The sequence below is a fragment of the Pleurodeles waltl genome, chromosome 6, assembly GCF_031143425.1.
Source record: "Pleurodeles waltl isolate 20211129_DDA chromosome 6, aPleWal1.hap1.20221129, whole genome shotgun sequence".
Lineage (NCBI taxonomy): Eukaryota > Metazoa > Chordata > Amphibia > Caudata > Salamandridae > Pleurodeles > Pleurodeles waltl.
In genome coordinates, this window is record NC_090445.1 from 1,604,601,349 (window position 1) to 1,604,620,092 (window position 18,744).

The following is an 18,744-nucleotide window of genomic DNA, read 5'->3' on the forward strand; positions in this document are numbered from 1 at the left end:
GACATTCCTTGTAGGGGAACCAGGAGGGGAGATTTTATGCAGCTGCCCGGCCCATACCTAGGTAACACAGATAATGGACAATATGCCACTGTGTGTAAAAATTAAAGATACAACTTTGTGACTTCAGAATGTTGGGAATGTATTTATAACCACCCTGACATGTACCTGACATTCTAATGTAACAGCAAAGACAACAGTCCTTGTCCAGGGAAAGTGACACACTTGAAGAAGTACTGGCAAAGCCAAGACAGCCTGCTTGCATTTTGAGTCCTGACTAAAGCATTTAAAATAGTGCTGCAGTGGACAAAATCCCCAAACCAAAACTATTCGTACACAATGCACCTATGAGATCAATAATTGAGACAAACCAGTTTACTAATGGGATTGTATTGCATTTGTTTTTTATTGCAGTATTTATATAGTACTTATTACCCCTATGTGGAGCACTGAATCGCTGGCCTACATCAGTTACACGCTACCCCATGTAGGGTGTGTGGTTGGAAGGATGTTGTCTTTGTTTTGAACCTGTGTGGGAACTGATTCCATGTTGCGCGTGATGACCACCAAGGTGCAGTTATCATGTTATGGGGTGCAGTGGGTAGCAGTTTGTTGGATGATGACGTGTGAGAGACAGATGTGCAGTTTTAAGGTTTTCAGTATGCTGGTAGCTTTGAACAGCTCTGCAGGTCTGGTTATTGTATTTCAGGTGAGATAGTCTGCTTAGCTGGTTACTGCACTGGCTTGTCCAATCTGAGGTTTTGTGTATAGTTCTGATCCCGAGCCGTCACGTTTGGGAGAGAGAAGAAGAGGAAAGATCTGTTGGAATGCCCATTTTATTATCATCCCATATCTGAGTGTCATTTTGAGATGTAAAGAAGCAGTCGGATTGTATAGATATATGGGACCTGCAGTGGCAGACTACATTAAAGACTTTGAATTGTCCAGCAATGTGTGACTGATCTCTTCAGTTATTCCACACCTGTTCATTTAGTGATGGCTGTATTTTTTGTTACTGTATCATGTTGGTGATTTACACTCATAGCAAATATGTCTTATGTGACTATAGCAGGTATAAGTTAAAATTTGTTGCTGACCTCTGCCTATTATGGTTTTAGTATTATTGTGGGATATGTGTTATAAATGCAAGTACATCACTATATTATATCACAGCAAATTATACGTCAGTCCTTCTTAGTTTACCTGCTAGTAGTTTGCTGGTTGAGTTGTTTGCAATTCATGGGTTGTAGGTTTTCTGAGCTCTGTTGTTAGGATGTGCATGGTGTAGTTATCTAGGATATAGCCATGTTTTCAACTGTCTTCAGAAGTGTGTATGCTCCTGGGCTCTTCTATTGCTGACTGGTAGTGAGTTGCAGAGCTCAGCCGCTTGTACTGAAAAAGCAGTGCCTCCTACGGATTTCTTATAGTAAGGTGGCTTGATGATAAGTGGTGCAAGCCTGGAGTGCAGTGTTCTGATTGGTTTGTATTATTTGAATTTACCTTGTAGGTATAGCTCTCCTTTTCCTTGGGAGGCTCTGTGGGCATTGCAGAGTGCCTTGAACATTGCCCTTGTAGCTATAGGTAGCTAATGTAACTATTGCATGGCTAGAGTCATGCATCCCACTGGGTGAAAGCAGCATTTTATGAGTTGTATTTTGCGTGTCATGAATGCAGGTGTGCCAAGGCGTAGGCTGTTGGCATAGTCAAGCTTGGAGACTATGAGTGCGAGGATGTCTTGCAGTCTATGCTGGTGTGCAAGGTATTGGAAGATGTAATGTAGTGTTTTTATTGTTTAGAAGGCACTCTTTGTTAAGTTGTTACATGCAGTGGCAAGGGTAGGACTGAACCCATGGTTACTCCTAGGTTTCTAAGTTCTCTAGATGGTGTTGATGGGCTTGAAGTTCCTTAGGCCATACTGGTAGTTTTGCCATTGCCTTAAATTCATAATCTCTGTCTTTGTGGTATTGTGCTTTAGATGGTTATTTGTCATTCATGTGTTAATGGCATGAAGGTAGCCAGACAACTGTGAATAGTAATGATCTTCAAAGGATTCGCTATTAGGAAATAACAAATAGAAAAATCCCATTGCATTTGTGTCAATTTGCCAGTTTTGCATTTCCCAAATAGCGATTTTCCTATCAGGAAATGGCTGTTTGGGAAATGCAAAACCAAGGATGGCAATGGGCACAAGGCCCCGCTTGGTGCACCCCAAAAATACGGGTACACATGTAGAGCACACATATGCCCAAAGTGAAGGTGTGTGCTCTATTGCCATTTAAAAATAAAACATTTGGGGTGCTTTTTAAAAATTTCACATGGTTACCATCAACTTCAAGTCGATGATAATTGCATTTCCTAAATTTCAGAACTTCTTTGTACAACAGAATAGAAATCGCAAATAGGTAATCCCGATTTGCGAATTTCTATTCTGGGAATCCCAAATTGCGATTTCTGCTAGGTAGAAATCACAATTTGCAATTTCCTAAAGGCCTGTGTACATCAGAAAAGACAGTTTTGCATTTCTTAATGGCCCAAAATACATATTCTGACCGTTAAGAAATGTAAGAGGGCTTTGTACATCTGGTCCTTAGTATATTTAAAGACTTGGTAACAATAGGCCTAGTGGATAGCTGCACAATAAATGCAGCTCCAAAATTTAGACAGAAACTAAAATAAGAAATAGGAGGAGCAAGGTGCTGAACAGTGAAAGGGAGGCTCATAGTGGATGTCCCCCACCCCAAAAGGAAGTCAAACAAAAAAGCCAGTAAGGGAAAATAAAGGTCTGGTACTCCAACGATTCACTTGTTTTTGTGAAACATCTACATGTTTTTATCTAACCATTGCCACTGTTGCATAACCGATGACTTTGGTGTAGCTCTGGAAGGTGTGATTTCCCACCCACGGGTGGCACGGGTAAACTTGGTTCAATGCACCAACAATGAATGCGAAAGACAAGCTATGGTAGCCCCAAAGAGCACTACTCAATGTGTTACTGAAATAAAGGTATTGATTCTGGGTTGCTAACAATCCCTATGAAATGATTAGGGACACAGTGGTAATAGTAACATACCTATTTGTTACTATATATTTTTTGTCCTCATACCTCATCGCCATTAAGCTTATTCACGTGCCATAAGTTCAGATGCCGATGTGCAGGAAGCCCCTGACCATCTAGAACCCTGGGTAAAACCCAGTTCCAGACCTGGACAGGTCTAGGCGAATAATCATTGGACATTGGGCTGTAACCATCTCAGATCTGTAGGAGATCCCATATCTGATTGCCAGTCATCCTTGCAAGACTTTTTTCTATGTCTTTAAAGAAAAGAACAGAACTTCTCCATTCCTTCCAATTAGGGGGAGTAGATTGAACCCAACTTTTACACACTTCCCTTCTCGCCAGTAGAATTAGAATAAACACCAACCCTCTTTAATAGAGATTCTGCTTAGTTAAAGGACACATACGAGTCGGGGGGAGGCGCATCCGCATCACTGACTGATACCCCAAATATTATCAACCAAGGGGATACTTCAATCACAAACACCCAAGGAGCTAGATATTGTCTTATCCACTTCTACCCAGAAATCCTGAAGTTTTGGGCATGAGACAAACATATGTATATCGTCTGCCCCCCCTACCACCACACCGCTTACACTCTGAAATCACATTACTTTTCTTTATCTTTGCCATCTTTTCTGGGGTCCAATATGCCCAATGAAGAGTGAAGAGATGATTTCTTCTTAAAACGGCTACTTTCAACACTGAGTACAAAGTGGCCAACGATGTCCGCCAAAGATTTTCCAGCTCTCCCTCTGGCAGGCATCTACTCCATTTTTTATACAGCGGTTGAGACACTGCCTCAACTCTAAGCAATAGATGCTGATACCATCGGGAGACTCCTTTCTTTATGTCGGTCACTACCAGCAGATCCTGCTTTAGTTCAGTCGGTTCTAGGCCCAGGCCTCCCTGACTTTTAAGACACCCCTTAACCTGGTAGAACTTAAATCTAAATAGGGACCCCTGAGTCTTACTATTCCAGCACTCCCAGCTCAGAGAGGACTCATCCTCAGTTAACTGCCCCCATCTTCTTACCCCGCCATTTTTAAGGGGCAGTGCCAAACTATCTGACAAACACTCTGCGGTCCCTCGAGAGTACCAAATAGGCGCTAAAAAACTGTAATAACCCACACCAAGAAAGGATCATATTTCATACCAGGCAGTAGCTGCTGCTCGTAAGCATTTCAGTCTGACTTTCTTGAAAAATTTCGGAGCCCCAAACTTATACAATAATCCATTTATCTGGAAGCCGTTCAACGTTGCTCGAAACATAGCTCCCCTCATTGATATGTCTGGAGATAACAGTAACATCATAGTATTTTTTAAAAAGTAGGACCAGCAATACAGCTGGAGATCGGGGAGGGCCAAGCTACCCACACCGACCTTCCTCCTCAATTTCTTCCAGGGTAACCAAACTCCTTTGCTGGCCCAAATAAAGGCTGTAATCTTTGCCTGTAATTTTAAAATAACTTTTCAAAATACAAAGGGATGTTATCATATAAAAAGTAATCTTTAGTAGGATGGACATCTTAACCAGGTTGACAGGGTCTACATAATTTTGATTCCAAATCATTATCTCCGTTTTTCCCTCATTCACCTCATATCCTGCCAGAATCAAAAAAATCTTAACTTCTTTTTGAAGATTTGGAATTGCTGTTGTGACATCAGATGTGAAAACCATCAAGTCGTCCACATACAGCGCGATTTTCCTGTAGAAATATCCAACCACAAAAAGTCTTATACAGGTGTTAGACGTCAAACTTTCTGCCAAAGGCTCAATGTACAGGTCAAACAGAATCAGTGAAAGAGGACACTCCTGCCTAGTGCCTCTACTTATCTGAACACTCAGTGACAAAATGCCATTAACCAGAATTTTCGATGTCAGAGCCCTGTATATCTTTAGGAGCACTTCAATAAAAAACTCATCAATCCCTAAATAGGTCAAAGTAACCATAAGATATTTCCAATTCACTCGATCAAAAGCCTTAGCGGCGTCTACCGTCATAACTGCTAAGGGAAGATCCAAAGACGTGGCCAAATCAATAGCTCCTATTAAAGTATGATTAAGATCTCTCATGTTCCTACCCAGTAGGAAGCCCTGCTGATTCTGATGTATCAAACGACCAGCCACCCCATTCAGCGCCCTGCCAAAATACTCGTAAAAACCTTGTAATCACAATTCAGCAGTGAAATCTGTCTGATGGGATCCCTAGTGAGCTTTCTTCGGCTTTAGAAGAAGCTATCATTCCAGTGTGGGTACAGTTGTGTAATGCTATACTGTTGGAGGGTTCTCCGAACCCGAACTCTTGGAACGAGGCGGTAATCACATTATTGTTGAAACCGGGCAAAAAATGCCATGGAATGCCAATCATACAGACCTATTTGTTACTATTCACAATATCACACACCCACTGTACTAATAAGAATGAACACTTTTAAGTAAAGAGTATTTATTAATACAGGAATAATCTATTTCTCAGTAATCTAATACAACTTCACACATTTATATAAAAACAGCAAGAAGGCAAGTCATGAATAACGAGAATAAAATGAACATTTCTAACATGGTTAAAATGTCACCTAGAGCCTAACACCCTAACGCCTACTTCTATGCATTACACTAAGAGAGCATGGAAGGCAGAGCAACTTGTACACTAGAGTTTCTTAGGGAGAGGAGATGCACTGCATACCTTGTTGACAGCAAAGGCTGCCTTTTTCAGAGGAGGCTTGAAGACAGTCATCCCTGTGAAGGGCAAACACACACTGCTGTAGTGGTCTTCCTCTGGGGCTCAGCTTTATCAACCTCAGGCTTCAAATGAGATGTAGCATCACATAAGTGAGAATGTGCTGGCAGTAGGTGAGACTGTCTCTGGCAGAAACTTGTGGGATAATCTTGGAAAAGGACCTCTCCTGACAAGAGGTCAAGTGGCAGTCCTCATATTTTAAATCTTATCAGAAATTGAAATTTCTGACATAAGTTTATAAATGTTTGACATAGATTATGTGCATCAAGGTGTTTGGCCCAGACGTTTCCTCATGAAGATATATACAGTAAAAGGATGTCAGTTCAGACTACACTATTTTGGCTATATGTCTGTATTTGTTTTTATTTAATCCTGACATGGTGAAAAGCAGACATATTTCCCTGACTAATGTTGCATCAAGTGTTGTGTCTATGCCATTAATCAATTGATTTGATGCTTCCACTGCTCTAAGAAAGATAAGGTAAGACAACATCTGCGCCTAATGGCAGACATGATAATGATTCTGATAAAATCAGGGACCATGGTGACTTCAATTGTTTAAGATTGAGAAGACGGCGACCACCATTGCCTAAGATGTAGTCAGGGCCTACATAAAATGGAGCCAGACCTTAGGGCCTTTATGTTATCATGCTATCACAGTATCTTCCTGATTGGCAGGAGTGTAGAACCACCGTAAATCATTTTTCCCATCCCACAAAGACCACTATTCAACCACCTCTTATAGAGAAAATGGAACTGCTAGTGAACCCTCTGCTGGCTCGGCAGGCTTTCAGTCAAAGGCTTGAACCCATCTGATCCACTTCAATGTCCTCACCTTGCCTGTATCAGGAGGGCAGACTTCACAATGCATATTTTCCCTTTCTGGGTCTGCCATGTTAGGTATATAGGTACCACTGAAAGAAAACAAACAGTGGCCACCAAATGCAGGGAGAAAGCTCTTTTCTCATCATGCCCAATGCTTTTTGGTTATTCACAAACAACCTTCCAAAGATTGGTGAACAGGCTAAAACAATGGCACTATCTTGGCATTTCTGATGAACGTGCCCCACTTTTTCGGCAGGAGACATAAACCACTGTTGAGGTGGAAATCTGAAAATAAGCCTGGAGGTCTGCCACATAGTGGGATAGGTGATGTCTCTGCCACCCCAAAACCCCAACAACCTCAGAGGCTAACCACCAGGATTTACATGACTCATGCTCACAAACGATCACTCAAAGTAGCACCAATATGTCTGTAGAGTCTTGACTCAAGTAAGAAGTTCTCTCCTACCATTTGTGAATGACAGAACCTCTACTGCTAACACTAGTGCAGATATTATGATATCTTGTACCCTCCTATTCTTGTCTTTATCTAACTTTAGCTTTTCTTTATCACAGAGGTGCAGATTGTTGGTCTCCATGGTGATGAGAAACTTGCCATCCTTCGAGGCTGCCCTGGAAGCTCAGGAGCTGCAGGACCTAAAGGAGAAACTGGAGCTATAGGAGCAAAAGGTAAACTCTGAAATGAGAAAATAACTAACACATGATATCTGTATGTATTCCACTATTACAAATGGAGCAGATTCTCAGAAGTGTACCAAAACATATCTCTATGGTCTTTAAAAAGTCAAATAAGATGTCTAGACAACGCTCCTTTAGGGTCCTAAACCAACAAAAGCATTGAAAACAGCTTGCCATCATGAAGGATTTCACTTTCTCCATAGCCAACTCCACAATCGTCATCCTATCTCAGGACTTGCACTCAGCACTTGCTCTATTTCTGCTACAAGATTGATAACATCTGCTACAGTGTCAACCAGTACACCCTTGCAGCCCTCCTGCCCTTCAAGACCAACCCCCAGGGCTTTGCCCTGGCTACCTGGGCCTCCATCACCACAGCAGAAACTAGAGTGACCATGAACTCCATCTACTCGGGAGCACCATCTGTTCCCTGCTCACACTGCATCTTCGCTAAAGGACAGGACTCTATCTGAACAGCTTTGACCATGAAACTCAAGAACTCTATCAGCATAGTCACCTTCCTGAGCACCTGGATGCATGTTATCATACTCCTCCTTCTGAAGGAACGCTCAGCAGACTCGAAGACACTGGCTAACTAAGGACTGATCTACTTGTTGCCCTACGCTCCCAAAGTCCTGGTGAAAGTCCTCAACTAACAACAGTTTGACAACCTAAACAACAACCACCTCTTCAACCCCAGCCAATGTGGATTGAGGCCTAGCCAAAGCACTGGGACTGCCCCCATTGCCACGCCACCACAGATGACATACAACTTATCATGGACAGAGCAGACACTGCTGCACTCATCCTGCTCAATTTATCTGATGCTTTAGACATCATCTCCCACCCAACCTCATTCAACGCCTCCAGGAAGTTGAAATACAAAGGCCTGCACTTTGCTGTATAATGCCTACAAAGCACTGCTCACCAACATCATCTGAAACCACGGAATCAACAACATCTCCCATGCCAACAACACTTAGCTCATCCTTTTGCTATCCAATGAAACATCTAGACCCTTCACCAACTTCACCTCCTGCACGTCTGAAATAACCAACTTTCTGAAACTCAACACAAACAAAACAGAAATGGTACTCTTTGAGAATGGCACCTCTGTATGAAACTATACCTGGTGGCCAGCAGATCTGGGACCAACACCCTGTCTGGCCAATCAAGCCAAGAAACTAGGTGTAGTGGTGTAGTGGTGGACAGTCAACTTTCATTGACCAGCCAAGTTAACAAAGTTGCCTCCTCCTGTTTCTACATTCTAAATATCCTAACAAAATCTTCAAAAGGCTCACGTTCAACACACTGAGAGCAATCACCCAGGCCCTTATCACCAGTAAACAGGAATATGGTAACACACTCTATGTAGTCATCACTGCCCAACTGACCAGAAGCTACAAAAAGCAGCAGCCATACACATTTAGGCTTCCACCTTCCACACTCATCATCTGGCCACTCAAAGACATACACTGGCTCCCCACCTTCAAACATGCATCTTCAAGCTCATCACAAACCCATACTGAGTCCTGCACAATCTAGGTCCCTCTTACCACAACAGTCACATCAATTTCAACAACCCAACCAGAAACCTCTAGTTGGCCAGCCTCCTACTCGCACACATCCTAAATATTCACAGAGCCAGTGTTTGTGCTTTCCAATACCGCACTACCAAAGCTTGAACTGATCTTCCCTTGCACATCAGGGCCACCCCCTCAGACCTTAAGTTTCATAAGAAAATAAAGACAGGGTTCTTCACTTATGACACAGACTTGGCAGACCGAACTTCTTCCTTATCTAGAGACTGCATACTCTCTCGGGTGAAAGACATGCTCTACCAATGCCTGACTGTATGAGGGACATCTATGTATAGATAAGGTACAATGTTCTCTGCTATACCATGAAAAGTCAGAATTAATCCTGGTAGAAAAAGACATCTACAAGACCCCTCAACCGACTGGGCTGGTGTACTTTTTGATAAAACACCCTCCTTCACACAGTCAGTCAACACACAAGCTGAGGATATCTCCATATGGCTTTCAGCCCCAGCCTTTGCATGCCAGAAGTGAAGGAACCCCATGGTGACACCCATTAAGCGTAAACCAGGCCTACATGCTGTACCTTTGAGTTACAGTACTTGGTATAGCATGTTATGCATAAACTCTGGCAAAACGATCCAATAACCAAAATGACAAGAGGAGCAAATCCTAGAAAAAAATGTTGAGATTCATCTGTAAAACAGTTTTAGGAAAAACTATAAGGAAAGGTCATGCTCTAACAATGCCCCTCATTTCCTCCAAGCCCAATGAGAATACAATGGCTACTAAAATGAAAGTATTAGCAAATGGGCATACCACTGAAATTCTGCTTAGCTGCTCAAAAAGAGGTCCCAACAGATGGACAGGTGGACTACTGAAGTGAAATAACATGGAGGTAATGGGGAATGCACCATTATGTGTTGAAAAAGCAAACAAGCATGTCTGCGGGAATGACTCCATGCAAAAGACTCATCATCCTTGAATTCTTGAAACTCCTGCCTATTTGGCAGGTACAGATATATGGAAAGGTTAATTAAAACCCATACCTAAACAATCAGGATATAGTACAGAGTAGAGATCACAGTGTTGTGGGTCACGTTCAGAGGAGAGTACCAATTCTTCATGTTATGCAGTTGCGGCTCCTCCGCTAGGGCGGAGGAGCATTTCACCCCCGCCAGCAGCGGCAGCTGCAAAACATTTACTATAAAAATAGTAAAAGGGGTGGAGCCATGGGGCTGTAACGAGATGAAAGGGGAGTGCACAACACGCCTCCTCAGTGCGTATGTATGTTTGGCCAGTCGTCTCGGGCCGGCCAAACACACATTCGTACTGGACTCTCTCCAACTCAGCAACGGGTTGGAGAGAGAAGGCAGAGACTTGCACTCGGAGCACTCTGGCTGGGCACTCCGTCCAATCCTAACGCTGCTTTCATGCTGCCATTAGGACTGGACGCAGGGCAGGCTGGGAGCCTGTGCCTGCAATCGATGAGCGGATTGGAGCGGCAAGGCGTGGCACAAAGGGTACGTTTAAAAGAAATATATTTCTTTTTTGTCGATGTGCCTCCCCCAACCCATTCCCCCCCCTTTTCCCTATCATGAGCCACCACTGATGTTATGTCTCATTCATGACGTCCTTTTTCTATGGTGACTACTCCTAATCCAGTACCTCAAGCTAGAAATGTAGGATTCATTTTTTTTATTTTGGACCATTTTTAATACTCACATAGCTAAATGTACCTCATCTTATTTTCTGGGCTATGCTTCTTGACTAAATGATTCCTTTTGCTACCTACTGATATTAAGATTAACTCTCAATTGGATAATTGTCAGCTCCTGGTGAGATTGTAGGAATAATGTGTAACTTGGGCTCTCCAAGTATCTGTTCTATAATCTGTAGCTTGTGCATATTTTTACATTTCCCTCGTTACTTTTAGAACCTCACAGGCTTTCTTTCCATGTCATTTTTTATCCTTCATTGTCTACCAAAAGAATAGTGTTCAAAAGCTTGTATGTATGCTATTATGGCATTTATGACACTGGTATTCATCAAACTCATTTGATATATGCCTCAGCGCATGCTTAGATCTGCATCACTTGACAGTTGTTCTTGTCATTAAAAAGGCCTGTATCTGAGGGAGAGCCTTTTTGTATATCAGTACCAAGACTGAGAATTCAGTCCTTGCAGCTGCATGCCATGTCTACAAATTCTACTTCCTAAAGGGCCCCTAAATCTGTTTGTTTCCCACAACCAGCAACTTATTAGCTTAAAGTTTACCTCATCTGTGATCTCAGTGTCAGGTTCCTTTTCAAGGTCACTGTGCTCTCTAGAAATGGTCATGGTTCATTCATGATGGAGTCCATAAGATGCCAAACCATATCAACAGATGCAAATGAGGGATGCCTTCCTCCAGTAAATGGGGGAATGGAGAATAGGACAGACAGAGACACTGGCAGGGGCATCAGAGGAACCACCATCAACTGTGATAGGGGTCGCAATCAGTACATGTATGGGGTAAGTAGCCTTTATCTGATTTTCATCAAAAGCTTGGTCAAAACCTTGAGCAAAAAAAAAAACAGAGAGAACACAAGCAGCAGCCCATTTTGCCAATGGAGTGACAAAGCAATCTCTCTACAATCTACTGGCATTATAGACATTTAGCAGAAGTCCGGGAGAAGGGCACTTGACTTGGTTGTAAATTGATCCATCCATGGAGCCCTGCGATGATGTTCTGTCCCTGAAAATATCTGTATTGATGGCAAAAGTCGACTAAGGAGGGAAAAACTCAACTCGGTCAATCTTCTTAGCTGACTTTAATAATTAACTGCTCCTTTGATAATTAACTGCCAAGTAAAGATGGTTCAATGTCCACAGGTTCATAACATGAGACAAATCCAACGTGTATTATGCTATCATGATGATCTATGAGACAAAAAATGGTCTGTCTTTGCTGCAAAATAGAAAGCTTAATTTCAGAAAGGCACCTTCCATCCATCCTCCAACATAGAACAAGCATTAAAAGGCTGCTGAGTGACCCTTAAATATCTACAAAACCGTTTTACCATGTCTAGTTGTGTAGAAACCACTCTAAATAGGAGGCAACAAAAATTCAGATTTTTTTTAGCAATATATTACATGGATGTATTAGGTCTGTGTTATTTCTTTTTAGCAGGACCAAAGTAAAGAAATTGATATTAAATGATAATTTTAATGATATATTGCGTAAACTACTCCCCACAGTACAAATAGTCCATCATTACAGTTTGTGTGTAGATAAAGATCACAACTTTGTGCATGAATCATTGGCATGTTTCCCTTGGGCTGCCATCACAATACCAATTCTTTTTAGTGCTGCTTTTAGGATTTTTCTTTTAATATCTCACTCGTTGTGTTTCAGGAGACAAAGGTGCGCCAGGAATTCATGGAAAAGTGGGTCCACCAGGAGAAACAGGTAAGACTAGGGTGCCACAAACAAAGGATCATCTAGTAAAGCTCTGTTGCCAGGGAATGGAAGGATGCAAAGTGCCTTTTTTTTTTAGCACCTCAAACATCCTTGCACAGGCCCAGATGAGAATAGGTATGATTCACTGACTCTAGAGCGTAAATGAGTAAATTCTTTGAGAGTGAATAATTTTCTTTTTCATTCAGATCTTGTAACATTGCCTCTCAATGCTGTTTTATGGTCTTTGTTTTCTGAGAATACCCTTTCACTGGTGAAGGATTGAAAATTAGACAATAGGAGACGACGCCCAGCACTCGTCAAGTTACTAAGTTATTGTACCTTTCTTAGTGCGATCGGTCACCAACATTCTCATTTTCAAGGACATAAGGGTTGGCTCAAGTGAATCAGACCATGAATCCAGGAGCATGGGATGACTTTCGTACTATCCACAAGGGGCTCTGTGTAGTACTGTAACAGATTCATCCTGGGTTCAGTGAATAACAGCGCACACACTATGACAGTGGTTGAGCCCGGCTGCAGTATGCAGAATTCCTGGAAGCAGGTGGTGGTGTGTAGGGTCTGATGATCATTCTGCTTGGGACCTGCACTGGCAGAGGTAAATACAGATGTACATAAAACGGGTACCTAATGAAAGGTACTTGCAAATAGGCTGGATGTACTCTAACTGATGGCAAATAGCTCTGATGGGACTGAGTATTATTTTCAGGGAGGCAATTAAACTTGAAGGCTGTTAAACTATGTCCTTTTTAACCCTTATTTAGTTAGAATATTGCCTTGTAACACAGTTGCCCTCTAGTGCCACTGAAGCTTTCCTGTGTTCCTTTCATGTTAGTGTGCTGCTCTCTAACATGGAGACAGGTGAGGGGCAGCCCTACATTGTTGTAGGAGAAGGAGAGGTTGTCGTACCCTAAACCCAACACTGGCTGCTCAAAACGCTAGAACACAAGTTATAAACCGCTGACGCTGCACCTACCCTTGGCATTGGTTATATGTGAGTGGTGTTCAGTGATGCTCAGCAACATGGCTTCACCACTAATCAACTGTTTGAAGTAGGCTGAGAGAAATGGTCATTCCCTCATCAACTGCCTTCTATCACATGATCTTCTCCCCTTCCTATCTGTCATTGAGTTGCCTAAGGCCAGTATAAAAGGTCTATGTTGTATTCCCTGCCTGCTTCTTTGTAGAGTGCGATGTCACCTACATTCCATTGTTGTCACAGTTCAGTAGACACTGCTGATAGTTGACTAGAAAGACCTGCAACTCTGTGGTCTGTGGAGAATAAATCTTCTTACTTAACTTACTCCTGGTGCGTCCACCTTACTACAATCTACTGTATGTAATAACAAATCCAGAACTTCACAGCACAAATGTGGATGCCTCTTTGTTGAAGTGATTTAATCATGTCAAGGAAGGTAGTACTTTAGAATTGGTTGCAGGTTACATGTAAGTGAAACACCCCACCAGGAGCGAGGTACTTCTCTGCAGCCTCCTGTTCCAGGTAGTGTAAATACTAGATAATCATTCTCAGTGACATGGAAATATTTTGTTATACTCTGCTATCTTGTAATGCATTCTGTGCACACCTCTATTGTTCTCTGCTCTGCTCGGCCAGTGTGTGATGTCATGGAATGTTGGTGAGTGACTGAAGGAGTGTCACAGAGAGAGTGGGCTGAGCAGAGAGGATGCAGCTCCTGGTAGCGTTTCCTTATTAAGTAATTTCTAACCTATCCTTTCAAATAAACCTACAACCTATATCCTACATGAACTGGTTACCTGACTTTTACTTGCCAAGAAGTAATCTTTGATTACAACAATTCTGTTGGAGCATCATATATCTTATCTGCACATGAACACATTGAATATGGGGAGAGCATTGTGCACTAACCTGTTACGCTCACTTCACATAATTCCATTCAGAAGCCTAATGCTGTTAAGGGGAGGGCCTCACCATTCAAAATTCCCTCTGTCTTGTCCCCACTTTCCTCTGTTACCCTCCCTCCTTTATGCCTCTCTTGTGCTCCCCTACAATAGAGCTTTGAGACATCTTTAGGGTAGCATAGGGTGTGATACAAGACACCAACATGCCATTTCCATGAGTAAAGCTAAGTTTACTAAGTTGTGTTACATCCTAACCAGATGGGTGCCACAGACAGGACAGTAAAACAGCTCAATCATAGACTCTCCTAAAGTGGGCCCTTGGGTTTATGGCTTATTGTGCTGGCTTCGGCATGACCAATGTTTTCACAATGTCCCACTGATTCTAGGAGAAATATATCATTGGAAAAAGAGGGGAGAGCTTAGGGATGGAAAATGGCACAGAGGGATGGAGCAAAGATAAGAAGTCAACATGGCAGCACCTTTAACATTCCACAACATAATCATATCAACACACAATATGTTACACAATGCTGATAACCACAACCCTTTTGAGTGATTCTTCAGAGAGCTAGATTTTAAGAAATATGAATAGAAATATGTTGGTAAGCATTGAAGGCCTCTTCATGTATATTTGTAAAGTGCACTATCACCAGCAAGGGTATCCTGGCACTGAGCAGGTGTGTGTGCCTAGCCCTGCCTAAGGTAGGTTGGTTCATTGAAAAGCTAAGTCTTCAGCTTTTTGAGTAATTCGAGAAGAGATGAGGAGGCTCTGATGTGGAGTGGGAGGTCGTCTCATGCTTTAGAAGCGATGTAACAGATCGCTCGTCCTCCTGATCTGGTTCTGTGTATGCGTGCGATGTGCAAGCAGGAGTCCTGTGGAGAGGAGGTGTCTGATGGTTGATGGAAGGAGATGTGACTGTTGAGATAGGCAGAGCCAGAATTGTGTAGGACCTTGAATGTTTTTGTGAGGAGTGTAGTTCCCTGAGGAGTGATGTGATGTGTGTTCTGTGTGGGAGACTGAGGATGACTGTGGCCTCCGGGTTCTTGATTGTTTGCCATCTTCTATTGAGTTGGTTGATGAACCTGGCATAGAAGGGTGTCCCTATAGTCCAATTTGCTGGTGACTAGGGTGTGAGTGACAGTTTTACTAGTGTTGCTTGGGACCCATTTGAAGATCTTCAGCATCTTCAGGATGTGGAAGCAGGATGCAGTGACAGCAGTTTCCTGTGTGGTCATGGACAGTTTGCTGTAAATAAGTTATTCCAAGGTTCCTGTTGTGGCTTCTGGGTGTGAGTCTGAGTTTGATGGCTACAAGCTGGAGTCCCATGGTAAGATGTTCTTGATGAGGGTCAGTACTTCTTTCTCGTCGGTGTTGGGCTTGAGACAGTTAACTATCATCCCGTTAGCAACTTTGGTTATGCAGGTGGTGAAATTGTATCTTGTGTTGGGCGTCTTGTCTGAGCTGAGAGAGAGAGTATAAGTTGAGTATCATCTGCTTAAGGAAGGCTGTTGATGTCATATGCTTGGATGACATTGACCAGAGGGATCATGTATACATTGAATGGGCTTGGGCTGATTGATGAACATTGAGGCACTCTGCAGATGAGTTTGCAGACTTCTGAGGAGTAGGATGCCAGGCTGACAGCTAGTGTTGTATCTGTTAAGAAGGAACAGATCCAACGAAGAGCAGGTCCTTGAATGCCAATATCATGCAGAAACTTCATGAGAATCTGGTGTGAGATTGTGTCAAAGGCTGAAGACAGGTCTAGGAGAATGAGGGAGCCCATGTCTCTTTTGTCAGGGATCATGTAAATGGCCAGCATCCAAGGAGGCCACCTAGCTGTGAAGCTCCAGCCCCAGGTGTTCATTTCAGCTGGGTTTTGGGCACATGCCGGCATTGTGAACCATCCACGGAGCAGGATTACCACCATTGCCTGTAGTGGTCCAGGCTCATGGTGCTGGAAGAAGCGCACTAGCTTTGGTGGTCGAGCAGATGCATCAGAGGCACTTCACTTCAGGGGCTGTGGGTGAACCTGAGTCACAGGCTATTGAGCCTTGATGGGACAGCTGTTGCCTCTGTCTGCATTTGCATTGCATGGTGGTGGGCCATGGCGTGGAGAGCGGCTTGCTAGATGAAGCAACATCAGGTCACATAGCTCATGCCTTGTGGCCCAGACAGAGACAGAGAGCTGAGGCCTGCCATGGTGGCTGGGCCATTCCTGTGGGGCAGTGCGGAACTGCTGAAGGAGGGGGGCCCACTGAAATTGGCTTCACAGCACAATATAGCCCCAACTCCTGGCCCAGTACTTCTTGAACTCGGTGGCTCTCTTGGAAGCCAGTGAGACAGTGCCACATAGCTGCGGTTAGGCTTGGGGCCGGGACCACTTCTATCCTCTCGGCTGACTAGGATGCAGACACTGCAGAGGAGGCGGAAGAGGCCTGGACGCCTTCAGGTGTGCATCCTCCACCTCGGCCTGCGCCCATAACTGCTCTGTTCACATTGCCACCACCGCTGGTAAATTCTTGAGCAGGGAGATGGTGCACCTTAAAGACCAGCACCTTAGAAGCCATCCGATTGAGGACCCTTCCCTCCACGCAACATAGGCACGAGGTGTTTGCCGCATCTGCATTAAGGGCCCTGGGGCTGATTCGCTGCTGGTTGTGCCAGCTGTAGACCTTCGTGTCCCTCCACCCTTCTGCAATGCTCTGGAGGTCTGCAACTCCATGGGGAAGGTCTGGTTCTTCAACACCCCAGCAGAGGCTGTGGACGTCTGTAAACAGCATGGGATAGGCTGGGCCTTCCCTCCCCCATACACCTGAACGTTCTCCTGCTGCGGCTGCTATGGCTGCAGAACACTTGCCACTAGACTGAACAAGGTCTATCTTAAAATGTGTCCAATCAAGCCTTTGTACCATGCCACTGACTGCCTGGCAGTATGCCCAATACTAGTCTATTAGGTTCCTTTGTCCCGCACTATTTCTGCATGATAACTCCAACTGAAACCTGGCACAATGTATGAACTCCTCCTTTAAACTTTCAATTGAGCCCCATATGCGGAGGTGTTGCTAACGTGTTGAGGTATACACCATGTTTTTTAGAGACTTGATATGTGTTTTGTTGGTTTTTTCATGTTTTGCTAAGATCCGCTGGATGTGTAGCCATCTGGGGTGGGTGATGGTTGGGAAGGTTGTTGTTTGTAAGTTTGTTGATTAGGTTGTGTATTTTCTGCAGCCAGGCCATTTCTAATGTCACTGACTATATGTGCAAGTATCAGATTCCATAAACTCTCAGATGACGGCCACACGGACTGGGGGAATGGGTGGTGGATATCACATACATGACTGTAATATTGTTTAATAGTAGAGTAGTAATGTTTATTGAAACAATTTGTATATATGTTCATTATTATGTTCCTATCACCCCTTTCTCTCTGGTACTATTGTATTAGGCCAGAGTGTGGAGGTTCTATAATGAGATGTGGTTGAGAGGCTGGAGAGAGAAGGCTGGACCATGAGATGTGGATGAGGTTTCTTTGCATGGAAATTATCCAATATTAATACTTCTAAATATATCACAAACTGATTTGGATCTTCTCTTCCTGTGAATCTTCTACAAGACACTACAATGACATTGAACATCAGGGACCTCAATAACCCCCATAAGGGCAAGCAAGTTCTTTCCTATTTGGCACGGTGGTAAAATACCCTTTCTCCAAAAAAGCATATAAAAAAAACATCTACCTTTGCACCTATCTGTTGGTGGGGGAAAATATATTTTTCATATTGCATCGCCTACTCTAATGGAGCAGGCCATCAGTACTCAACCACTAGTGGACTCCACAGACAATGCGGACCACAGGCAATGCGTGTGTTGCAAGACATTATAGACACCTACACCATAATCGATGCATGGCAGCTGCCTAATGCAATGGCATGGGAATACATGTTCTACTCCGCACTGCATAATGTTTGGACATGCATTGATTATTGGCTCATTTCCACGAACATAGCCGGCTGGCTAACTGATGTGTCTCATCTCTTCTGCACGTTGTCTCAATCACTCCCCGGTTTCTGTGGTGCTTAAGACACCATATGGAAGAGCTTTGGAGCAGCCATGGCGCTTCCCTGGTATCGCTGTCCTTGACATCATTTGTTGTATCGAGCTCCGTGACTCCATTGTTGAACACCCTGCATTAAACACAGGGTCCGTCACCACTCAGGCCTCCATCTGGGAGGTGTTTAAGGCCTATATTCGCAGTGTTTGCATCTCAAAGCCTGCAGGGGTACTGCATGACATTTGTGCATGTCTCGCATGAATCAAAACCAAATTGCTTACTTTTTATTAATTGGGAAGACTCCCTTTAACAATGCGGGATCCAGTTGCACCACCGGGCCATCTTCAAAGACCTGATCCGGGCTGTGGTGGATGGGAAAACTGCCTATTTGAGGAAATAGCCCTTGTGATCTAAAAAGGGGGGACACCCAAGCTGAATTCTGGCCCAGCTATTGTGTCCTAACATTCATAGTGGATACATCGCTGAGTTGCAA

At 43.5% G+C, this 18,744-nt stretch overlaps 1 protein-coding gene across 3 annotated transcripts in view; it reads left to right on the forward strand.

Annotated features, from left to right (window-relative positions):
* Positions 1-18,744, forward strand: part of LOC138301220 (ficolin-1-like) — a 165,232-nt gene that overhangs the window by 7,418 nt on the left and 139,070 nt on the right. For all 3 annotated transcript variants that reach the window (XM_069241462.1, XM_069241465.1, XM_069241464.1), the window contains exons 2-3: positions 7,195-7,308; positions 12,253-12,306. In XM_069241462.1, the coding sequence (XP_069097563.1) occupies positions 7,195-7,308; positions 12,253-12,306 (168 nt within the window). The remainder of the gene's footprint in view (positions 1-7,194; positions 7,309-12,252; positions 12,307-18,744) is intronic.